Source organism: Aythya fuligula, chromosome Z, assembly GCF_009819795.1.
Source record: "Aythya fuligula isolate bAytFul2 chromosome Z, bAytFul2.pri, whole genome shotgun sequence".
NCBI classification, from domain to species: Eukaryota; Metazoa; Chordata; class Aves; order Anseriformes; family Anatidae; genus Aythya; species Aythya fuligula.
In genome coordinates this window covers 31,848,412-31,871,492 of record NC_045593.1, presented here as the reverse complement: position 1 = coordinate 31,871,492, position 23,081 = coordinate 31,848,412, and the positions used below count along the sequence as shown (strand labels likewise).

The following is a 23,081-nucleotide window of genomic DNA, read 5'->3' as shown; positions in this document are numbered from 1 at the left end:
TACTTTCTAGTAGCTCTTCCATTTTGATTGGTGTCTTCCTGGAGAGGAAAAATGAGATTCACTGCTGAGAAAGATATTTGAAAAATTTGTGGAGGGCTTTCCTGAGCAGTGTAAGAAAAGTAATGCTGCTACCTATCAGTAAGAACATGGAAAGAACCTGTATGCCAGTAACAACTTATCTCAGAAGAATGTAATTATTCATACAGAATTAGAAAACAAGAAATGATAGTCAGCCTTTAAAATGCTGAAGATAGAGGCAATCTGAGGCATAAATTGGGGCAGAATAGACCATAAAACTGTTTTCAGTTTGCATTTGGTATTTATACTGATTGACTTAATTTTTAAAACTGAATGTAGAGCACACCTTGCACTAATTTGAGAAATACTGTATTTAGTCTCATCAGCTGTCTTGGCAAAACCTCCATCTTGGTGGATAAACCATATACCTGCATCTCAGATCTGACCTTTCAGTCATTACTCTTGACGTGTACCGAATCATCCATTCCAACTTCTTCTTTCCTGAATTCTCCTGGTCTGGAAAAAAAATGTGATGTTTACTTCTTAATTGCATCTGAACTTGATTTAGGAAAGGTGGCATCTCATTCTTCCTGAAGTTCAGCTTCCAATTATAATAAACACAGCTATATTGACCATGATGGTTAGTTCCTAGATACAAGCACAGGCTACGCAAACCTGCATGAAAAACTTGAAACCTCTATGCATTTAGTTATTATTATTATCCATGAATCATTTTTCCAAGATCTCTGATGCTTTTTAAGAAAATTAAACAAATCTCATGTCCCATAAAATCACAAGTGACTGCAGAGCAATGGAGAATTAGAGGCATGCATGTAAATTCAGATATATCACACTGTCCTTGCCATTTCCTTCACTTTGTAGACAAGTAACTCTTTATCCTAGTCTCTAGAATAACAGCTAGTTATCATTTTGCTCCTTCCTATCTTCTGGTATATATTAACACTTCTTTGCCTTCTGTTACATCTTGCCATCACTGAACTTGTTTTGTAAGGAAAATTCTTATTCAGGTATTTGTAAAAGGAAACATTAAATATAGTCAATATCAAGAATTTCCATCTCACTGTTCCTTTGAGAATTCATTAGGCAGGCGAAGGAATGATAAATGCATTAATACCAAGAGCTTGTAGGTTTGAAGTACACCCTCCTATTCTGTCAGAGTTTCCATTTGACTTCTTTCCCCTGAAAATGAGCTATTTCAATACTAAAATAAAACTAATGATGGATCTGACATTCAGGTCTAATTTTTAAAGGTATAAATCAGGTGCAGCTGTATGAAAATGAGTGAGATTATATCCATTAAATATAGCATATGTTAAAGGTGAGTAAAGATCTGAATGTTTACTGGACAAGCTTACTATTCATGAGAAATTACTTAAAACTGAATATTTATCATCTGAATAACTGCTTATATCTTGTTAGTTGTATAAAAGCCTCATTTACATTACTAGGCAGAAAAAAAAAAAAAATCACCAAAGGGAAGTGTGTCTACAGTACAGTAACAGCAACTAATAGTGAAGTCACACAGTGTTCTTAACATCTTCATTCCTAAGTGTGTTTTCATAGAACCACAGAATTGTCTAGGTTGGAAGAGACCACAAGATCAACAAGTCCAACCTCTGACCTACCACTAACAAGTCCTCCACTAAACCATATCACTAAGTTCAACATAGAAATGCCTTTTAAAGAACTCCAGGGATGGTGAATCCACCACTTCCCTGGGCAGCCCATTCCAATGCCTAACAACCCTTTCAGTAAAGAAGTTTTTCCTAATATTCAACCTAAAACTCCCCTGTTGCAACTTTAGCCCCTTCCCCCTCATCCTGTCACCAGGCACGTGGGAGAATAGACCAACACCCACTTTGCTACAGCCTCCTTTAAAGTACCTGTAGAGAGCGATAAGGTCACCCTTGAGCCTCCTCTTCTCCAGACTGAACAATCCCAGCTCCCTCAGCCTCTCCTCATCAGGAGATGAGGTTCTCTCATCAGGAGATGAGGTTCGTCAAGCCGGACCTGCCTTTCGTAAACTCATGTTGACTGGACCTGATTGCCTCTTGCTCTGCAAGTGCCATGTGATGACACTCAAGATAATCTTCCCCATGAGCTTCCCTGGCACTGAGGTCAAACTAACAGGCCTATAGTTCCCCAGGTCTGGCGAAAGAACAGTGTGTAAGTGTAAGAAACAGTGTGGCCAGCAGGGCTAGGGAAGTGATTGTCTCCCTATACTTGGATCTGGTGAGGCCTCACCTTGAGTACTGTGTTCAGTTTTGGGCCCCTCACTATAAGAAGGACATGGAGGTGCTCGAGCTAGTCCAGAGAAGGGCAACGAAGCTGGTAAGGGGTCTGGAGAACAAGTCTTACGAGGAGCGGCTGAGGGAGCTGGGTTTGTTCAGCCTGGAGAAGAGGAGGCTCAAAGTGTGCCCTCTGAAGTCCAATACAGCGGTTTTACTGGTCCCCTTCTGGCTTCTCCAAGAATAGAGAAGTCTACCATTTCATGGTCACTCGTACCAAGACAGCTTCCAACCACCACATCTCCCACCAGTCCTTCTCTGTTTGTGAATAGAAGGTCTAGTGGGGCACCTCCCCTGGTAGGCTCACTAACCAGCTGCATCAGGAAGCTATCTTCCACGCTCTTCAGAAACCACCTAGACTGCTTTGTCTGGGCTGTGATGTGCTTCCAGGATATGTCAGGGAAGTTGAAGTCCCCCACAAGAACAAGCGCTGACGATTTTGCAACTTCTGTCAGCTGCCTCATTCATCTCCTCATCCTGGTTCGGCAGTCGGTAATAGACCCCCACCAGGATGCTTCCCTTGTTGGCCTTCTTGCTGATCCTAACCCATAGGATCCTAACCTTATCATTCCTAGTCTCGAGTTCCACAGCATCAAAACCCTCTTTAATATAGAGAGCCACACCACCACCCCTTCTGTGCTGCCTGTCCCTTCTGAAGATCCTATAGCCAGACATTGCAGCACTCCAGTCATGGGAGTGATCCCACCACATTTCACTTGTGGCAACCATGTCATATCTTGCCTGCTGCTCCATGATGGCAACGAAGTCGTAGCCTGTCTGCTGCATGATGGCTTCCAGCTCCTCCTGTTTGTTACCCATGTTGCGTGCATTAGTGTAGATGCACTTCAATTGGGCCATTGCCTTCTACCCCAGCCTTGTCATTGTGCCCACTGGCACACTTCCAACAAGCCTTGTTTCAGCCCCGTCCCCCTTCTTACCTAGTTTAAAGCCCTATCAATGAGCCCTGCCAGCTCCTGGCCTAGGATCAGTTTTTCCCTTAAAGATAGGGACCTGTCTGCAGCCATCAGGCCGGGTGCCGAGTAAAGCGCCCCATGGTCAAAAAAATAATAATTTCTGTGTTGGTAGTGGCCTCTTAGCCACGTGTTTATCATGTGGGCTTTCCGTGTCCTCCCTGTACCCCTCCCTGCCACTGTAGTGATGGATGAAAACATCACCTGTACTCCCGCTCCATCCACTAACCGTCCCAGCCCCTAAAGTCCCATTTGATAGCCTTCAGGCTTCTCCCTTCAATGTCATCACTGCCAGCCTGGACTATCAAAAGAGGATAATAGTCAGAGGGGTGAACCAGGTTGGGAAGCTTTCTTGCAAAGCCCCTGACCCTGGCCCCAGGGAGTCAGCAGACTTCCCTATGGGTAGGGTCAGGCCGACAAATAGGGCCCTCTGTTCCCCCGAGAAGGGAGTCGCCTACAACAATCACTTTCTGTCTTGGTGGAGGCAGTCCTGAGGCGTGGGGTCTACTTCCTCACCCTAGGCATCCTCCTGGGTAGACTTTCTACCTCATCCTCACCACCTAACTCACCACCTACCTCTCAAGCTCCAGGGCCTCAAATCTGTTGTGTACACCTGGGAAGGTGGGGCTGGTAGGGGGGAGGCATCGCCTGCAATGTCGAGCAGGGACCTGTCTCCATTCCTCCTCAACTCCTAGGTCCCCTCCCTCTGCCTGACAGCAACAGGGGAGGGGTCCACCCCTATTTGGGGTGTCTCACCCCAGTACCTCTCCTTCAGGCCCTGCAGGGTTGCTCCACCAGTCTAACTCCCGCTCATACTCCCTGATAGCCCTCAACCTCTCCACCTCATCCTTGAGTTCTGCCACCCGGCAGACCGGGTCATCCACCTGCTTGCACTTCACGCACACAGTGTCTCTGCCTCCCGCAGATGGCAGCAACAGGCTCAGACACTCCCTGCATCCAGAGACCTGAATTGCTGCATTTTTGAGTGGACAGTCAATCTGGGTGTGTACAGACTTCCTAGAGAGAGCACTGTGCTTCGTGGAGACCCTTGCAGCCTAGCTAGCGGTACACCACTGTTAGAGGAGTTGTTCATATGGACGCAGGGGAATGCTCTGCCCTTCATGCTCGCCCTCCCTGCGCGAACTGCCGCACCACTCCTTTCTGACGTGCCACGCCCTGTTTTCCTGCCCTGCTTGCCATGCTCCCTAGGGGCAGCTTTTGAAAGACCAGAGAGGGGGCACTGCTGGTTCCACCTAGCCTCGTCAGCCTCCCTCGCGAGGGCTGCAGTGTCCTGGTGGCTCCCTCAAGTGGGCTCGATGCCAGAAAAAAAGCCCTGCCTGTCCCAATCCCCCACTCTGTTGCAGAACGCGTCTGCCCCAGAGCTGATCACCTCAGTGATCGCATCTTTTCGGAGCTGATCGCCTCGGCGATCTCATCTTTTACTCAGTTTTCTTTCCTGGTCTTAGAAATGAAATGAAAGAAAAAATGTTACTGAAGACATTTTAACATGTATGGCCTGCAAAAGGTCTTCAGAGCCTTTTATTTTTTCCATAACGCCTCATAATAATCAATAAGGAAAAGTCAGAGAGATATTCTCTATGCAACAACAAGTGTAGGAAAAAGCATACACAACTCCTAGGAATATATCTGCAGGTAAGCTAGGAAGAATATTTAAAAGGAAGGATAATTGGAAAAATTATAAAAAACTAGTTACAATTTATACACAGTTAGGGGTAGTGTCAGGATTTATGACAGATATAACAAGGAAAGAGCTTATTAAATGCAGAATTTTCCTCAAGCCATACCATTCCTCTCTCCTCATTCCTAATTCATTTTGGAATGGTAATCAGAAGTTTTGACAATAAGAATCTGATTTTTTGGGTGCCTGAGACCTGAAGATAAGTAATAAAACCCACTGAAGTGTTTAAATACAGGAACCAGAGATCGCGGTACAGCAATTATATTCACTTGGGAAGGCTTTGAATGTGCATGGAACTAATTAGTCTTTGTGGAAGACTGTTGTCATAGCAATACTACTCCCCAAACCACTCTAGTTTCTTGACCTGTCAGGTATTGGCACACAGTGAATACCAAATATCTGAATACTGTTATGGATATTTTAAAATTATCTGTTTCTATTACAATTAAATAATTATTTCATGAACATAGAAATTAAATATATAAGTACGTAAGCAAATGTGAATCAATGAATACATTAAAAAAAAAAAAAAAACACGACACATAACAAAACAAATGCTAAATGAAAGCTGCTGATATCAAGACCCCAGAAATGTATACCATACTAGCTGTAATAGCATTTCACCCTAACATAGATTTATTGTGGTCCTCCACTATGAGTATGCCCACCACACTTTTAAATAGGTCTGAATGTATCTAAAAGATGAATCAGCACAAATGGGCCTGTTAGGTACCGGTTTAGAATTTGAGCACATCTGGTGTGCAGGTACAGAAGAGCATCCAGTAAACTTGGACTTCAGAAGAAGAAAGCCAGTTCATCTGTACCAAAACATGCTAGAAACTAGTTCAACAGGTGATAAGCAGGGCAATTTCTTAAGAAGCAATTTCTTAATCAAGAAATTAAATTCAAAATCTTGCTACCACTCCAATCTGAAACATCCCATGCTGGAGGTCATTTATATACTGAAAATTATATGGTAGGGTGCTGTGATATTTGTGGTAGTGACTGATGACAAGGTTGGCCTTACTTCCCATCTACGACATTTTAAACTTTCAATGGCAAGAATTATGTTAAACAGATTTACAAACTCATAATGTCTCTGTTATTATTATCACTGTTATACTGTTATTGTTATTAATTATATTCAATTTACAGGAACAGCAGAAATGTACCTTGGATTAATTTAATGAATACTTTTGACGGTTTATTTTTCAAGCAAAGATTTCTAAGTCAGACAGAACTAGTCATAAGATGTATGTTTGAAGTTTTACTTCTTGACTGGTGCTCCTGTGCCTCTGAATGTTCTCTGTATTTAGTAAGGGAAGGCACGGTATTTCGAATGATAAGGGAAGTATACAATGGACAATAGATGCTTTTACTATCATAGTTCATTACACGGTATGACTCAGTAGTACAGGAAGCAGGCATTTATTTCTTCCATGTGGTAGTGATCTGTGGAACAAAGAGTGAGGGAAGAAAACTTATCTATATTCCTTTTAAAACTAGACTGAAGTATTTTATGTGCAATTCTGTTTATATTTATCATCTTTAAATAACATTGTGCTACAGTTCCAGGCAAACCTCGGCTTGTGATTAGCCACACACAGATGAACACAGCTCTAATTCAGTGGCACCCTCCTGTGGACACCTTTGGACCGCTACAGGGTTACCGCCTGAAGTTTGGTCGCAAGGATGTAGATACATTTACAACCATGGAGTTCTCAGACAAGGAAGATCACTTCACAGCCACAGACATTCATAAAGGAGCTTCTTATGTCTTCAGGCTATCAGCTAGAAATAAAGTGGGCTTTGGGGAGGAGATGGTTAAAGAGATTTCTGTTCCTGAAGAGGTACCCAGTGGATTTCCCCAAAACCTCCACTCAGAAAGCTCTACTGCTACATCAGTTCAATTAACTTGGCAGATGCCACTCTTGGCAGAGAGAAATGGCATTATCACCAAATACACCATCTTGTACAGAGATATCAATGTCGCTTACCAGCCAGTTGAACTCCCTGTTGTTCCTGCTGATACCTCTATGACACTTTCTGGCTTAAAACCAGATACCACATATGATGTAAAAGTACGTGCCCACACAAGCAAAGGGCCTGGTCCATATAGTCCAAGTGTCCAGTTCAGGACACTACCCGTGGATCAAGGTAGGATTTGTCTGCTTATGGCGTTGACCTTTAAAGGAGTATCGGTCTTTGGATATCAGGGTTTTTGAAGCTGTAAATAAAACTGACCGGCCCATTCATAAAAATAGGTTCAACAAACACAAAAGGTAAAGTATGTAAATCTTAATATGTTTTGGATGCCTTAGAATTCAGTTGTCCCTTGTCAAGAAAGTTCTGGCTAACATCTTCACAATTTGTTCAGGTAAGGAGAACTTACATGTTGGGTTGTGACTAGATAAGAGCAAGAGCGAGTTAGAACGTTGTATTTAAGTATGAGAAAACAGGTAGGAGAATTTAATTAATGTTGTTTCTTTGGCCTAAATGGAAAGCTAAAACTCCCAGGTAGCCATGGAAAATCTAAACTACATGACGTTGTTTATATACATTTCCTTTTTTCCAGCAGTGTTTGCAAAAAATTTTCATGTTAAAGCAGTAATGAAGACTTCCGTTTTGCTGTCTTGGGAAATTCCAGAAAACTACAATTCAGCCTTGCCTTTCAAAGTAAGTTGCTTTCTGTTTGTTAGAGGGAAACTTGGGGATGACATTCAATTGGCTAAGTAGCTTACTGAACGTGTAGCTTTTTTTCGTATTGCTGTTTTTAAGAATGTAAACTAAACAGCAATATTGTCCCAAGCTGCTAAATTCAGTCCTTTGGCAATTCCTGTTGTCATGGCAGTATTTCCAAGTCTGAATATCCAATATCTAGTCTGATAGTGGTTGTTATTCATGGTATGAACATGTTGCTAATTTGTAGTTCATTGTTACTATATTTTAGACTAGATAGTGAAAACAGTAATTTTATTTTTATTGTTACTCTTTTCTGTAGTAACTATTAACTGTATGCCTTGTTCTTCATCTTCTCACATTTGCAATAACACGCTTTTTGGAGTATTCCACTAATACTTATCTGGCATTAGCCAGATAAAGAGACTCAATGTAAATAGCAGTCTGACCTGTCATTACTTCTGCATGACTATCCATCTTTTTTTTTTTTTTTTTGATCTCTGGCAATGGCCAGAAAAGAGCAGTATTTAATAAAATAAATATTTCAAAAACTTTTCTGAATATCAAATATGGATGGAATAAATCAAGGTGAATTTAAGGGCAAGTTTGCCTTGATATAAATTCTGGATTCAAGCAAAGATACTGAATTTGAATAAGTGAAATTGGATTTTAGGAGTGCTTGCTCTACTTTGAATTAATATGGAGTGTTTTTTTTGTTTGTTTGTTTGTTTTTGTTTTTTGTTTTGTGTTGTTTTGTTTTTGTTTTCTGCCCATAACAAGCGGTTTAATTGTAGTAGTGAATTTAGTAGTATCTTACGGCCTAAAATGCCCAAAACTTTCATTTTAAATTTATAGCTAGGCTCATTCATGAATTCAGTGTGACAATATCAGTTGTCTTCCCTGTTAACAAAAAACACGTTTGATTTCTATATTAACTTAGATCCTTTATGATGATGGCAAAATGGTGGTGGAGGTTGATGGACGTGCTACTCAAAAGCTGATCACTAACTTGAAGCCAGAGACATCGTATTCATTTGTGCTGACAAACAGAGGGAATAGTGCTGGAGGTCTTCAGCACAGAGTGACAGCAAAGACTGCACCAGACGTGCTTCGTACCAAGCCAGTCTTCATCGGAAAGACCAACATAGATGGCATGATAACTGTGGAACTTCCAGAAGTACCATCAAATGAGAATATAAAGTGAGTGAGTGAATGACATTGCATTTGTCTCCAGAAAGATGATCATTCTTACTATTCTCATAAAACCTGAACTTGTAGTGGTGGTCTAGGACTTTATTCCTGAGAACAATACAGAATACAGTACTCTGTATTTGGACTAACAATGTATAACAGTTTGTTACTCAGCAAAGTATGTAGTAAAATCTGATTGGAAATATATGGCTGAAGATTGCTTCTGCTTCTAGTTGGTTCTTAGAGAACCCTTGCTTTTCTTCATTAATCCGAGATAGTTAAGAGGGATTAAGGAAGCCAGTTTTATTTTGAAAGATGTATTCTCCTGAAGAATGGATAACCTGTCAATTAACCTACTCAAATAACCTTTCTAGCTGCAGCAACATGACATACTAAATCTCAGTTATTCTAGAATTATACAGAACTTTAAAGAACTATTATTGCACTTAAATTATTTCAAATTTATTACAAAGTTTTTTGGTTGGTTAGTTGGTTGGTTTTTATTTTTCTTTTTAATAATAAAAAAAAATATCTCAGGTCTTCTCCACTGGTCCCAGTTAAAAAAATAAATAAATGAATGAAGGGAAGAGAATTGACTAGAAGTTACTTACATTTTGAGGGAAAGGGTGCTGTGGAGACAGCAGAAATAGGACTAAATAGCAGGGATTAGAAAGGACAAACAATGAAGATTTGCCAAGAACACATGAAGCATAATATAATTGATAAGTGTTGTTGCTCTGCCTATAGTGGCTGTTGTTGGTCTATAAATTTCCCGTGTGTAATGTAAAGGAAATGGGGAAGAAAATGAGTGAGTTATTAAAAATTGTTGGGTATTCAACTTGCCATTTCACTGGTGGAATTTTATAGTTGTCTTTTTAAAAAGATGTTCCCCTTTTTCATTACTGACTGAGGATTTTGAGGCAGGTGAGGTCATGAAATGAATTACTTTAAGACATTAAAAGGATGAAAAACTGAAAAATGCAGCCATTATCATTAGATTGAATAAGATGTGGTCAGTAACAAATGCAGATAAGGAAGACTGAAGATGGAGTGAGTCAAAAAAGATTTATGAAGTAGAGTGTTCACAGAGAAAAACATGCCGAGTAGTTGGTTAGAGAATAGCAGAAGACAGCAGTGGAAAAAGAACAGCTAATGACCTTCCTTTTATGTAATGTGAAAAAATGAAAGACACAGTGACAGCAGCAAAGATGCATTAAATCAATGGAATCCTATTGTCAATTTTGCAAATATGTAGTACCTCCTCCTATATATATTTCTTAAGGTGGTATGGCTTGACACAGAAAAACAAACAATAGAAAGATTGATCTGGCCCTGGAAGTGAGCATACCGACACAATTACATACTGAAAAGAAAATACTATCAAATACATCATATACCTGATGTATTTTGGAATAGGTAAGATAATAGCATCTATACTCTTGTAGAGGAAGAACAATTGTGTGCAATAATTATGGTGACAGTTTTTTGTTGTTCCTCTATGAGTACCTTATATGCTGGTGATTGTATATATCTTACTATGAAGTACTATTCTTTGGGAATCTTTCAATGTTACTAATTATACTGAAGGTGAAACAGTTAATGGTTTCCTCTGATGGATTATTGGTAAACAGTAATGGGATTGAGGGTAATTTTAGAAGAACCTTAGTAAACCTTTAAAGGTGATAGAAGTAATTTTTATTATTTCGGTGTTTTATGGTGGTACAGAGTAAAAATAGGAGCAGAGCTCAGAATATGCTTGGTAAAATGGATCTCTTTTGCTGGTGTCATAACAAGTCAGCAATTTCTTTGTTTATTTTTCTAAAGTATTTTGAGTTAATGAAAAGCAAGTTTTATATTTAAAGGATAGCTCATCTTTCTCTGAACTTTTCCATCTTTGCAAAGTCTTGGATAATCACAGTTTTATGTAAGACTTTGGCCTTTGTAGTATCAGTAGATCAAGCAATATGCAAGAAAGCCCTCAGTTTCTCTCATTACCCTCATCATAACAAAAAACAAACAACAATAACAAAAAAAAAATCAACAACAACAAAAAAAAACACACACACACCACCACCACCAAGAACAAAACCCACACTTAAATAGATATAAAGCAAATAATAAAATGTCTTTTGTAAGAGATGCTACATCTTCTGGAGTTAGCTAGAAAGAACAGAACTTCACTGTCTTTGCAATTTGCAGCACTGTACACATATGTGAACTGTTTCATTTTTCAGCTTGCTGTTGATGTACTTATGCTTTCAGCTTTAAAATACCCTGTATGTGCTGAATATCTTAGTGGATGATCAAAGTTATGAGTGGGAGGCCTGCATGAAGGAAGTGTGAACGACTGTGAAAGTAACATTTACATGCTGGATGTTCCTTGGTTGATGAAAATGTATGAACACTGTTAGCTTAAAAAAAAAAAAAAAAAAGCAACAACCTGCTATGTAGTTCATCCAGCAGATGTCTTCAATGTCTGAAAGATATATAGATATATCAGAGCCAATTCTCAAATGTTTTTTGTATGAATTCCGATGAACATGAAAAACAAAAAGTGTGTAGGTTGTAGTTATTATATCCATGAATAAATCATCTGTTGCTAGAAGAAAATAGTCCTAAAGATATGTTTAAACAAGGTAAAAGAGTGAGTTTTTGCCTTTTAGGCAAACATTAATAAATCCCTTTGAAACTAAACAAAATGAAGACATCGAATTTTAAGTTAAAATTATGCAATGGGACCCCTGTAGAATGAAACCCTCCCTTTTATGTTGGAAGTGTTTTCATGTTTCACGGTAGAGGAAAGTATAGTAGAAGGAAGTCTAATCCATCTGATTGCTTGTATGGGTTGATTTTGGAAAAGGATTTTGTTTTCTATGAGGTGACTGATTTGGATAAGGTAGTATAGGGATCTAGGGCCAAGTGTAGATGCTCAGTTATCTGGTTTTGTATTAACAGTAATTGGAAATGAAGATAGTTCAGGAAGCTAATAGTTTCTCCTTTGGAAATACATCGAGTGAAAGATACAACTATAAACACAATTTCCCTGACATATGTTTTCTTTCACTATATTTACAGTAGAGCCAACTGATTGGACTACTTTTTCCTTCCTCTGGTTTCGGCAAGAACTAGGAGAAGTCTAGGTTGCTCTGGCTGAAATACAGTTTGCACGTATGAAAATCAGGACAATTAATTATTTGACAAAATTTTAAGTTACAAAATAGTGCAGTTTTATTTCTCAGATCTTCTTGTTCTGGTTTCTACAGTTACAGTCTTTGGATACCATTTAAATATATGCAAATATTTCAAGTATAAGTGATTGCTAAAAGACACTCTGATTTACAGAAAATATTTAGTAATAACAGACACTGCTTCTACATTGTCATGTTTTTGTAGCTTTCGCTCCTACCCTTCAAAGTTAGTATAAAATAGCTGCATATTGCAGCTGTGACCTACGGGCAATAACCAAATAACAGCACTCATTTATTAGTTGGAACAAAACGTTTCAGTTCAAAGTGTTTCGAAATGTCATCAACTAAACTTTCTTCAGATCTGATTATGTTTAGCAGAACATTCCTTCAGCCACCAACTAATAAGTCTGCACCTAAACTACTGTTTGGCTTGTGTTCTTATCACTTCTGAGAATTTTGTTTGTTAGTTTATTTCTCTTCAGCTTCATAAATAATGGTTTTGGGGAACAGGAATAGAGAAAACTGATGAAGAGGGAATGTAAACCTTTGGTCCCCTGATTTTGGAGCAGGCAGACCATCTGTGGAGGTGACAGGTGACAGAGGGCTTCCCAGTAGGGAGAGATCCCGGAAAGGATTTTTTGAATCTCATCATCAAGTCAAAATTCAGAATCTCAACCTTGGGGGAGCAGGGGGAGAGGGAGCAGTGGAACAGAGGAACACAGTCAACAGAGAAGAATTTGTCACTTGAGTTTTACTGTATTAAAGAAATTTTAATATTCTCATTTGTATCCTAATTAAAGTTTTTGTTTTGTTTTGTTTTGTTGTTTGTTTTTTAAGTCTTGTATTGATTTTTTTTATTTATATCCTTTTTGTTTGTCTTGGAGTTCATGGTAGGAGAAAGTTTGACAGCTTTCTGCAGCTGTGGCTAACTTAAGATGCTGTAACATCTCTTTAAGAGAAAAAGAGAAATATATTTTTAACTCCAATACATGTTTGGGAAAAATACTGTATATTTGAAAGAACAGATAGTTGTTATGAAACCAATAATTTATTTTATTATGGATACTTTAGTCTTGTTTTGTTTTATAAAACTATCAAAAAGTGTGTAACATTTAAGAAAAAAAAAATGCACTCAACTTTAAAACCTGAGCTCAACCAGACTTACTCTTAAAGAATAAGAACATGACTGTTAAAGATTATTTATCATATTCCTACTATAAAGAATACCTGCTTCAGATTTTGCTTAAATTTGGCAATAGTGTCATTGTACAGCAGTTACAAATCTGTGGTCTACATTTCCTGATTCCAGCACCTCCTGCAGGAGCTCAACCACAAAGAAATTTGTCCAATTTCTAGACATTATTAAGTGTTAGGAATTTAAGCATTTAATCCAGCAGTTACAAATCCAGACTTTTGTTGCATTTCTGTTAGAGGAAGTAGCTTTAAATAAGAACAGACTATTAAACATGCATTGGTATGGAACAAAGAATGTGTATTAAGTTTGTTTAGACTGAGTTAATTTTTGATGAATTGTAACGCAAGTTCCTTTCCTTTAGACTCCTTCATTAACTACTTGAGTTTTTGTCAACAGTGTTTAATGGGTAAAATGAATAGACATTACAGCAGAAGGTGAAAAGGCTGTAAAAAACGGCACACTGAAAGAGAAGATGAGACAATAAAATAGTATCTTCCATAATGGAGAGTCAGAGACAAACCTTCTTAATGAGCTTGTTACTAGAAACAAGGCAGAACAGCTTCTTTCCCTCTCCTGTGAGATGGAGAATGCTTGACTTTCTAAGAAGTATGGCATTTATTATATCATCCTGGATTTCTGGCTGTTGTGATTCCCACTTGGGAGTGGAAGGGAGTGAGGGGAAGGAGCAGGGACAAGATATTTTTAGAAAAATGTTTGTGAGGAAAATTTAGGGTATGTATCATTTACAAGTCCTATCTGTAAAGAGAGCATGTGATTCTGACTGTGAACAAAATACAAAAAAAAAAAAAAATGTAGGAAAAACTGATAGTGAGTGATGCTCAAAAGTAAATAGAATGTAGCTGGGATGTGTGATATGTCTTTCTTTATTTGTTTTGTATTGTCTTCAACAAGCATGATTGTTACCCTACCATTCTTATTATACATGAAAGTCTGGGAAGATAGGATGATAATTGAGCTTTAAGTATATGGTAATAAAGTTCCAATTTAGGGGATTGGGTTGATTTTTTTTGTTATTTTTGGGGGGTTGGTTGGTTTAATTTGTGATTTGTTTATTTTTTCCCAATTTATTGGTGGCAGGGCACATGTGTCCCATACCTTTTGTATTTCAAAGGAAATAATAAGTTGCAGTCAACCATGCAGGCATTTTGAAAAATTGTAATTATTTTTTCCTATAAATATTTATGTGTTTACATGAAAAAGCAGGTAATTAGTGACATTTTTTTGACAAATATTTTGCACTGTTAAAAGAATGTGAGTCTTTGCAACTATGTTTGGGAGACTGCAATGACATACAATGCACAAAATTTTGTTCTCAATACGTCACAGGTCTATTGAGCCACTCTGAACAGACACATAGTCCATTAATTCATTTGTTTCTTCTTTCCTTTTCCTTCACCTTTAATTTTGTCCTACTGTTTCCTTTGCAGAGGGTATTACATAGTTATTGTGCCTTTGAAGAGGTCTCGTGGAAAATTTATCAAGCCATGGGAAAGTCCAGACGAAATGGAACTAGATGAGGTACTATATGTTTTCATTGTCTTTGTCTCCTTTACTAAGGAAAAAATCTTATTAGTAATATGTGTTCAACTCACCAGCTTAAGTAGTTTTGGTTGTTAGGATATTTTTATATTTATATTCGAATTAGCCTATGGGGACTGAAACAAAGTTCAAATTACTTAAATTAGAGGACATTACAGACATAAAGTTGCAATAAAGCACACAGTGTCTGATCTTTGTTAGCATTAATATTTTACTCTTTTCCTATTGTAAAGCGTAATACAAAAGTGCAGGGGGTGAAATGACTTGTCAGCAAAAGCTTAATCACCAATTATGTGAACTCTAATAAAGGTCTAGTTCATTAGTGGGCTGGTTGCTAAGCCTGTAGAAAATTTCAAATTGCAATCTGCAGTGCAATTTAACATTTGACCTTCTTGTGGTGTCTTTACCTGGTTCTCACATACAGTAATGCTGATGACGATAACTTTTACACTGTTCTCCATTCTTCTGACAGTGTGTGCTCAGAAATAAATGAGTGAAGTAGGAAAGAACAATAATGTGTCATCATTTGACACTATAAATTACATTTCTTTAAAGAGTGGAAGTATTTTCATCTCAATGGCAAGCAATGAGTAATGAGTTTACCGTTACTGATACTGTAAGCAATCCTGGAAGTTTAGTATCATGATGCAGTCCAGTCTTCTATTTTACTGAATGACAATGTGTCTCACTCTAACTTCCCTCAATCTATACATTTGGAATAATATTAGTATATATCATTGTAAAGTTCTTTTCAGAGTTCCATATGAATGCCTGTCACAAATGATGTAGTGTTGCTGCATCTGGCTATGATTTTTATCCCATTTGGATACCATGGTAATTTGTAAATACAGTATTTCTGCACTTCAAACAGAGGACATGAAAGTCATTTTTTTTGTTTGTTTGTTTGCTTGCTTGCTTGTTTTTACACCTAGATAAATAATATCTTGACTGGATTCTATCTATTCTTCCTTCTTTTGGTGGATTCAGGACATTTATGTTACAGAGATGCTTCACCAAGTACATAGTCAGGAATTCAGGACGAAAAAGATAGATTAGGAGCTCTGGAAGAAGAGGTAGGAAACTCAGAAGGACTGTAGAGTTGTTGTCAAATTGTGCAGGGAGAAAATTAGAGGAGCCAAAGCCCAATTGGAAATCAGTTTGGATAGTGTATCAAATGACAATAAAAATGCTTTTATAAATACATCAACAACAAAAGGAGGCCAAAGGAGGATCTCCATTCTTTATTGGATGCGAGGGATAAAGTAGTGATGAAAGATGAAGATAAGGCAATGCCACTTAATACCTTTCTTGCATCAGTCATAATTAGCAAGGCCAATCCAATGTCACGTGACATTCAGCAAGGCTCCTCATTGCTTTCTACAACTATCTCAATGATGGTAGCAGTGAGTAGGGTGGCAATCTCCGTTTCTCAGGTGACAAGCGATTAGATGTGAGGAAATGACACATTTCAACAGTGGAGGTTTAGTTTGGACATTAGGAAGAATTTTTTCACAGAGGGGGTGATTAGGCATTGGAATAAGCTGCCAAGGGAAGTGGTAGAGTACCTGTCCCTAGAGGTATCTGAGAGACATGTCAATGTGGCATTAAGGGTTTAGTGATGGGAGTTGGTAGCTCAGCTTGATGGTTGGACTTGATGACCTTAACCCAGCTCCACCTGGGGTAGGGTGATGGACAAGTGGAGAGCTTGAGGGTGAGAATAAAAGGGTGGGCTGGTGTGGGGGACACTGTTGTGGGGGTAAACTACAGGTCACCAGATCAGGAGTAGGAGGTTGATGAGGCCTTCTACAAGCAGCTGGTAGTAACCTCACAATCACGGGTGCTGGTTCTCATGGGGGACTTCAGTTATCCAGACATCTCTTGGGTATGCAACTAAGCCAGGCACTCACAGTCCAAATGGTTCCTACAATGTGTTGAAGATAACTTTCTGATGCAGGTGGTGAAGGAGCCAATGAGGAGAGGGGTGCTTCTGGACCTTGTCCTTACCAGCAGGGATGGGCTTGTTAGGGATGTGAAGGTCGGGGGCAGCTTGAGATGCAGAGACCATGAGATGGTGGAGTTCAAGGTGGAACTTGGTGGAAGAAAAGCAGGCTAAAAGCAGGATTGCAACCCTGGACTTTCGGAGAGCCAACTTCGACCTCTTCTAGGATCTGCTTGGGAGTATCTCATGGGCTAGGTTGCTAGAAGGCAAGAGTGCATGTGAGAGCTGGGCTACATTTAAACAGCACTTCTTCCAAGCTCAGAATCGGTGCATCCCTAAGAGTAGGAAATCGGGGAAGGGGAGCAGGAAACCTGTGTGGATGAGCAAGGAGCTCATCAACAAGATCAAAAGGAAGAGGAAGGTTTATGAAATGTGGAAAAAGGGCTTGTCCTCTTGGGAGGAGTATAGAAATGTTGTCAGGGCCTGCAGGGATGTGACAAGGAAGGCTAAAGCCCACCTAGAGATGAGGCTTGCAAAAGAGATAAAAGATAATAAGAAGGGTGTTTTTTTTAAAGTATGTAAACAGTAAAAGGAAGACTAGGGATAATGTGGGTTCCTTGCTGAACGAGGGGGGTGTCCTAGTCATGGGAGATGCTGAGAAGGCAGAGATACTGAATGCTTTCTTTTCAGTCTTTGCTTCAAGACTCCCCCCCAGGACTCCTTGACCCTGGAGGGAGGAGAAAGAGTCTGGGAAGTGGAGATCTCCCCCCTTGTTGACAAGGGAGTGGTTCAGGAGCATCTGAGTGGAATCAATGCACACAAATGCATGGGCCCGATGAGATGCATCCATGTGTGCTAAGGGAGTTGGCAGAGGTGATCGCCAAACCACTTTCTATCGTCTTTGAAAGGTCCTGGAGAACGGGTGAGGTGCCTGAAGATTGGAGTCCAGCCAATGTCACTCCAGTCTTCAAGAAGGGCAGGAAAGAGGATCCGGGAAACTACAGACAAGTCAGTCTCACCTCTGTCCCTGGAAAGGTGTTGGAACAGCTTGTTCTGGATGCCATCTCCAAGCAATTGGAAGAGAAGAATTTTAGGAGGAGTAGTCATCATGGATTCAGCAAGGGAAAATCGTGCTCGACCAACCTTGTTGCCTTCTATGATGGCATCACCAGCTGGGTAGATGGGGGGAGAGCAGTGGATGTCATTTACCTTGACTTTAGCAAAGCTTCTGATACTGTCTCCCATGACATCCTGATAGCAAAGCTGAGAAGGTGTGGGATAGAAGAGTGGACAGTAAGGTGGGTTGAGAAGTGGCTGACTGGCCGAGCTCAGAGGGTGGTGATCGGCAGTGCAGAGTCTGGCTGGAGACCTGTGACTAGCGGTGTTCCCCAGGGGTCAGTGCTGGGTCAGGTCCTGTTCAACATCTTCATCGACGACCTTGATGAGGGAATAGTGTCTGCCCTCAGCAAGTACGCTGATGACACAAAGCTGGGAGGAGTGGCTGACATGCCAGAAGGCTGTGCTGCCATTCAGCAAGACCTGGACCGGGTGGAGTGATGGGTAGGAAGAAACCAAATGAAGTTTAACAAGAGAAAGTGTAGAGCCCTGCATCTGGGAAGGAACAACCGCATGTATCAGTACTGGCTGGAGGGCGACCTGCTGGAGAGGAGCTCTGAGGAGAAGGACCTGGAGGTCCTGGTGGACAACAGGTTGACCATGAGCCAGCACTGTGCCCTCATAGCCAAGAGGGCCAATGGGATCCTGGCATGCATTAAAAGAAGTGTGGCCAGCAGGTCAAGGGAGGTGATCCTCCCCCTCTATTCTGCCCTGGTCAGGCCTCACCTGCAGTACTGTGTGCGGTTCCGGGCTCCCTGGTACAAAAAAGACAGTAATCTCCTGGAAAGAGTCCAGCAGAGGGCCACAAAGATGATACAGGGCCTGGAGCATCTTCCTTATGAGGAAAGGCTGAGTGACCTGGGTCTATTCAGCTTGGAGAAAAGAAGACTGAGAGGGAATCTCATCAATGTGTATAAATACTTGAGGTGTGGGAGACAGGGATTTGGCCAACCTCTTTTCAGTGGCTTGCAGGGACAGGACAAGTAGTAATGGCCACAAGATAGAGCACAGGAAGTTCCGCACTGACATGCGAAAGAACTTCTTCACACTGAGAACTTCTTCACAGAGCACTAGAACAGGCTGCCCAGGGAGGTTGTGGAGTCTTGTTCTCTGGAGATATTCACGGCCTGTCTGGATGCCTACCTGGGCAGCCTGCTCTAAGGAACCTGCTTTGGCAGGGGGTTGGACCCAATGATCTTTCGAGGTCCCTTCCAACCCCTTCAATTCTGTGATTCTGTGATCTTGAAGGTCTTTTTCAACTTATCATTCTGTGATAGATAGATAGTCCTCAATATGCTTCCCATGATACAATCAGTGCAAAGTAATGATTATCTGCAAGCAATGACACATCTCTTTTTCCCTCTTCCCATTGACCAATTTGATATTAGTTTCAATATTTGCACCAAAATGTAAGGCAAATAAATACATACCCACCAAACCAACACTGTTGTAGAAAGCTTTTGAAATACAGATATCTTTCAGTAACCATGACAATTGTGTGTCAGTCTGTAGTCTCTTTCCTGATTCGAAAAGTCAAAGAAGAAAATATATAGCAATAGGAGAATTCTCAATCAGAAGACAAAAGAATAGATTTTTTAAATGAATACATCGTTCTCATCACCATTGACTATTTCATTGGATTCTGTGTTACTTCTTGACCTATTTAATCTGTGTTGTCATCCAATTTGATTCAAATGCTGTGTTGATCCATTAATTTCTTCCTTTTAAAAGAGTTGTATTGTAAATGCCATCAGCCTATAATTGTAGTCCTGAATGACATAAAATACAGTTAAACTCAGCGTAAACTCAGCTGTCAAGATGCATACAGTAATGGAAAACTGATTTAATATACCACCCACTTCTAAAATTCAAAGACTAGTCACATTCAGCAGCATTAACAGATTAATTGTAGCTGCCAGATGACATTGAACTTGTTGTCAATTAAATTATATGGGTCTGTGTTTCTGATTCCTATAGAAAATGGTCATTTTAATCATCCTGCAAGTTGTGGTGCATTAATCTGTAAGATAGTTTGATAAAGAGCATTTATTATTTCAGAAATATTTGGGTCAGGATGGGTTGTTTCCCATTCTAACTGATATAATTGAGACCACATTGTAGAATTAATGGTGGAAGAAATAAGATATGCATTGACTGGAAAATGAAAATTATTTCTGATAAAGAAAAAAGCCCTCGATGTATCATTCGCAATTGCCCCAATACATGCTGTAACTACTTAGTAGGGAAAAAAAATCAAAAGCACTCAGTTGCTGTATTTCATGCTCACTTACTCAGTTTCTGTTACTTAGAAGATTGTTTTTCTTCCTGTTTTAGAAAATCATAGAATCATAGAATGATTTAAGTTGGAAAGGACAGTAAAGATAATCTGGTTTCAAGCCCTCTGTCATGGGACTGGACATCTCCCACTAGATCAGGTTGCTCAAAGCCCCATTCAACCTGGCCTAAAACACTTTGGGGCATCCAAAGCTTCTCTGGGCAAATGGTTCCAGTGCTTCACCAGCCTTTGAGTAAAGCATTTCTTCTGAATATCGGATCTAATCAGATTAGATCTGATTAGTATCTAAACTGACCTCTTTTTTTAAAACCATTACACCTTGTCCTACCACTACACTCCCTAAAGTGCGGTGATACAGTCCCTCTCCAGCTTTCCTGAAGGCTGTCTTTAAGGCTGTAAAGCCAGTCATTGTAAGGCTGCAATGAGGTCTCTCTGGAGACTTCTTTTCTTCAGAATGAACAACCCCAACTGTCTCAGCCTGTCTTCATAGGAGAGGTGCTCCAGCCCTCTGATCATCCTTGTGGCCCTGGACCCACTCTAACAGGTCTAAGTTTTTCTTGTTCTTTGGACCTCAGAGCTGAATACAGTAAACCTGGGAGCATCTCACAAGACTTCACTTTAGTGACTTTACCAGCTGGAACAGTAATGTATCAAACTTCAAGTCAAATGGACTATAGCAGAAGCAAGTTCTATCTGTTGATTTTTGATTATTCCTTCCTGCTTGACAGAAGACATAGAAATATAGAATCATAGAAGCTGGAAGGGACATCCCGTGTTGGAAGGGACCCACAAGGATCATCGAGTCCAACTCTCAGCACCACACAGGTCTACCCAAGAATTTAGACCATGTGACTAAGAGCATAGTCCAGATGCTTCTTAAACTCCAACAGGCTTGGTGCCATGACTATGTCCCTGGGGAGCCTACTGCAGTGCATGACAATATTCTGATATTAAAAACAAAATAAAAAACTCAACGGATTTCTTCCACTCCTTCTCTCTTGGATTAGTAGTTATTACTCCAAACATTCTCCTCCAAAGCAGTTGTTACAGGAGTTTTTTACACCTACATTATTCTAGTGACACATTTTAATCAGAGACAATAATCACATGAAAGCATTAGCTCCATAAATAATTTCAAAAGGAAAAGAAAGTAAATAAAGTAAAAAAAAAAAAAAAAAAAAAACACAACTGTCTAAGAAAACTAGTTCCCAAGGATCAACTGAAGATCCTCATGCATGGTGGTTTTAGTACAATCTCAGATATCTGGCTAGTGTCAGAAAGGGTTGGGCAGTAGATTTTGCCAAAGTATATTTCAAATGCTTTTGTTAGATCACCTGAAGAAAAATCTTAGCTGAAAACACAATTCTGGAGTGTTAGCTCCAGAGCATAACTGACTAGTCAAAAAGGCTTTCCACCCCTACTGCACATACTTAATTTTTCTGGTTTCCTTAAATCTTGATTCTTGAAAGAAACTAAGAGAAATGCAGAATCTTAAAAGAGGAGAAAATGTACTAGGTATTGTGTATCTGAAAATAGCTATTTGAGATACAATCTTTTTTTTATTAACTCAAAATTTCACTTCATTTTAAATATTATGAGATCTCACGTCTTTGAATAGATGCCTTGCGAATGAATGAAATATAAACAAAATATTATGAACTGCAGATGGATTACCAAGTAGGATTACTTTAGTTTTGTAAGCAATAAAAATTGAATATAAGCTTGCATGTTAAGTCCTAAAACGATTTAATAATTTCAGTGAAGTTCTGATATAAAGTACCACAGGGGATATATGTGCAAGTAATGATATTTGGCAACAACCTCATCTATATATGAAATATGAATGAGGTCACAGGTTCACTTGAGGTCTATTCAGTCACGTGTAATCAATGTCACAGATGAGTTTTTTATCTCCACGCAAGCACACCTAAGTTTATCTGGGCTGAGGCGATGAATAACCACCTTTGAAAAATTTGCCCATTACTCACATTTTGTTTGACACAAGCTAATTAGCTTGCAGCATTCATAACCAAAATTCACTTTCTGATCATTTTGCCCACTGTAACAGTGTACTTAGCATTGCCTATCTGTTAAATATATGTACTTTTTATTACTATTAAAAAGGGAAGAAATAATTAAAATCAAATGTTTTTCTTCTCCTGTCTCAATCTAATTTTGGTTGAAGTATTCTCATAGTATTCTGATATTTTACAATGAGTTACTTAAAACCTAAATTATAAATATGTTGTAATCTGAAAATCTGAGATTTCTGAGATAGCCACAAAAATTACTTTAAATTCCAGGGGATAAAAATAACACTTGTTATTTTCAGAGATGGCTCAAGCCATTTACATCCCTTCCTACTACAGTCCTTACAGTTACTGACTTCCTGTTAGTATTAATAACACAACATTATTTTTTGAACATATACCCTTGTGTTTCAGCAGACTTCAGGGTAGTTTGTGCTTATCCTTCTTTCTGAAAGATTCTTCATACAAGTACAATTTTAAGGGCTGTGGCAACCTGGAAGAATCTTCATTAATATCTGTCTCATATTCTGCCATCAGTAACTTTACCCATGAAGTAGGAAACTACCTACAGAGATAAACACCTTCAATAAAACAACTAAATGAAAATCTTCTTAATGTTACAGTTTTCTTCAGCCATTACTTTTATACCATTCATTTACTCTAGCTGCTAAAAAAACTATGTGAGTGAAGGAGAAGTATGGACCACTGATTGTAATAGAGTCCTTCAGTAGTGAATAATGATTTCTAACCTCAAATTTTGGCAAGTTCTTTTTTGTTTCAGGGGATCCATTTCAGTGTACAAATTCTTGTGTTGGAGCAAGGGATTTGACAGAGTTAAATGAGTGGAAAATCTCTGCAACAGAGAACAGACACAGCATTAGAGATGCCCT

At 39.3% G+C, this 23,081-nt stretch overlaps 1 protein-coding gene across 43 annotated transcripts in view; it reads left to right on the top strand.

Annotated features, from left to right (window-relative positions):
* The window catches only part of PTPRD (protein tyrosine phosphatase receptor type D), a 408,570-nt gene that overhangs the window by 282,132 nt on the left and 103,357 nt on the right, over positions 1-23,081 (top strand). For 22 of the 43 annotated variants that reach the window (XM_032206669.1, XM_032206656.1, XM_032206655.1 and 19 more), the window contains 4 exons: positions 6,567-7,154; positions 7,573-7,673; positions 8,617-8,876; positions 14,699-14,789. In XM_032206669.1, the coding sequence (XP_032062560.1) occupies positions 6,567-7,154; positions 7,573-7,673; positions 8,617-8,876; positions 14,699-14,789 (1,040 nt within the window). The remainder of the gene's footprint in view (positions 1-6,566; positions 7,155-7,572; positions 7,674-8,616; positions 8,877-14,698; positions 14,790-23,081) is intronic. The other 21 variants (XM_032206650.1, XM_032206649.1, XM_032206643.1 and 18 more) reach the window with 3 other exon arrangements.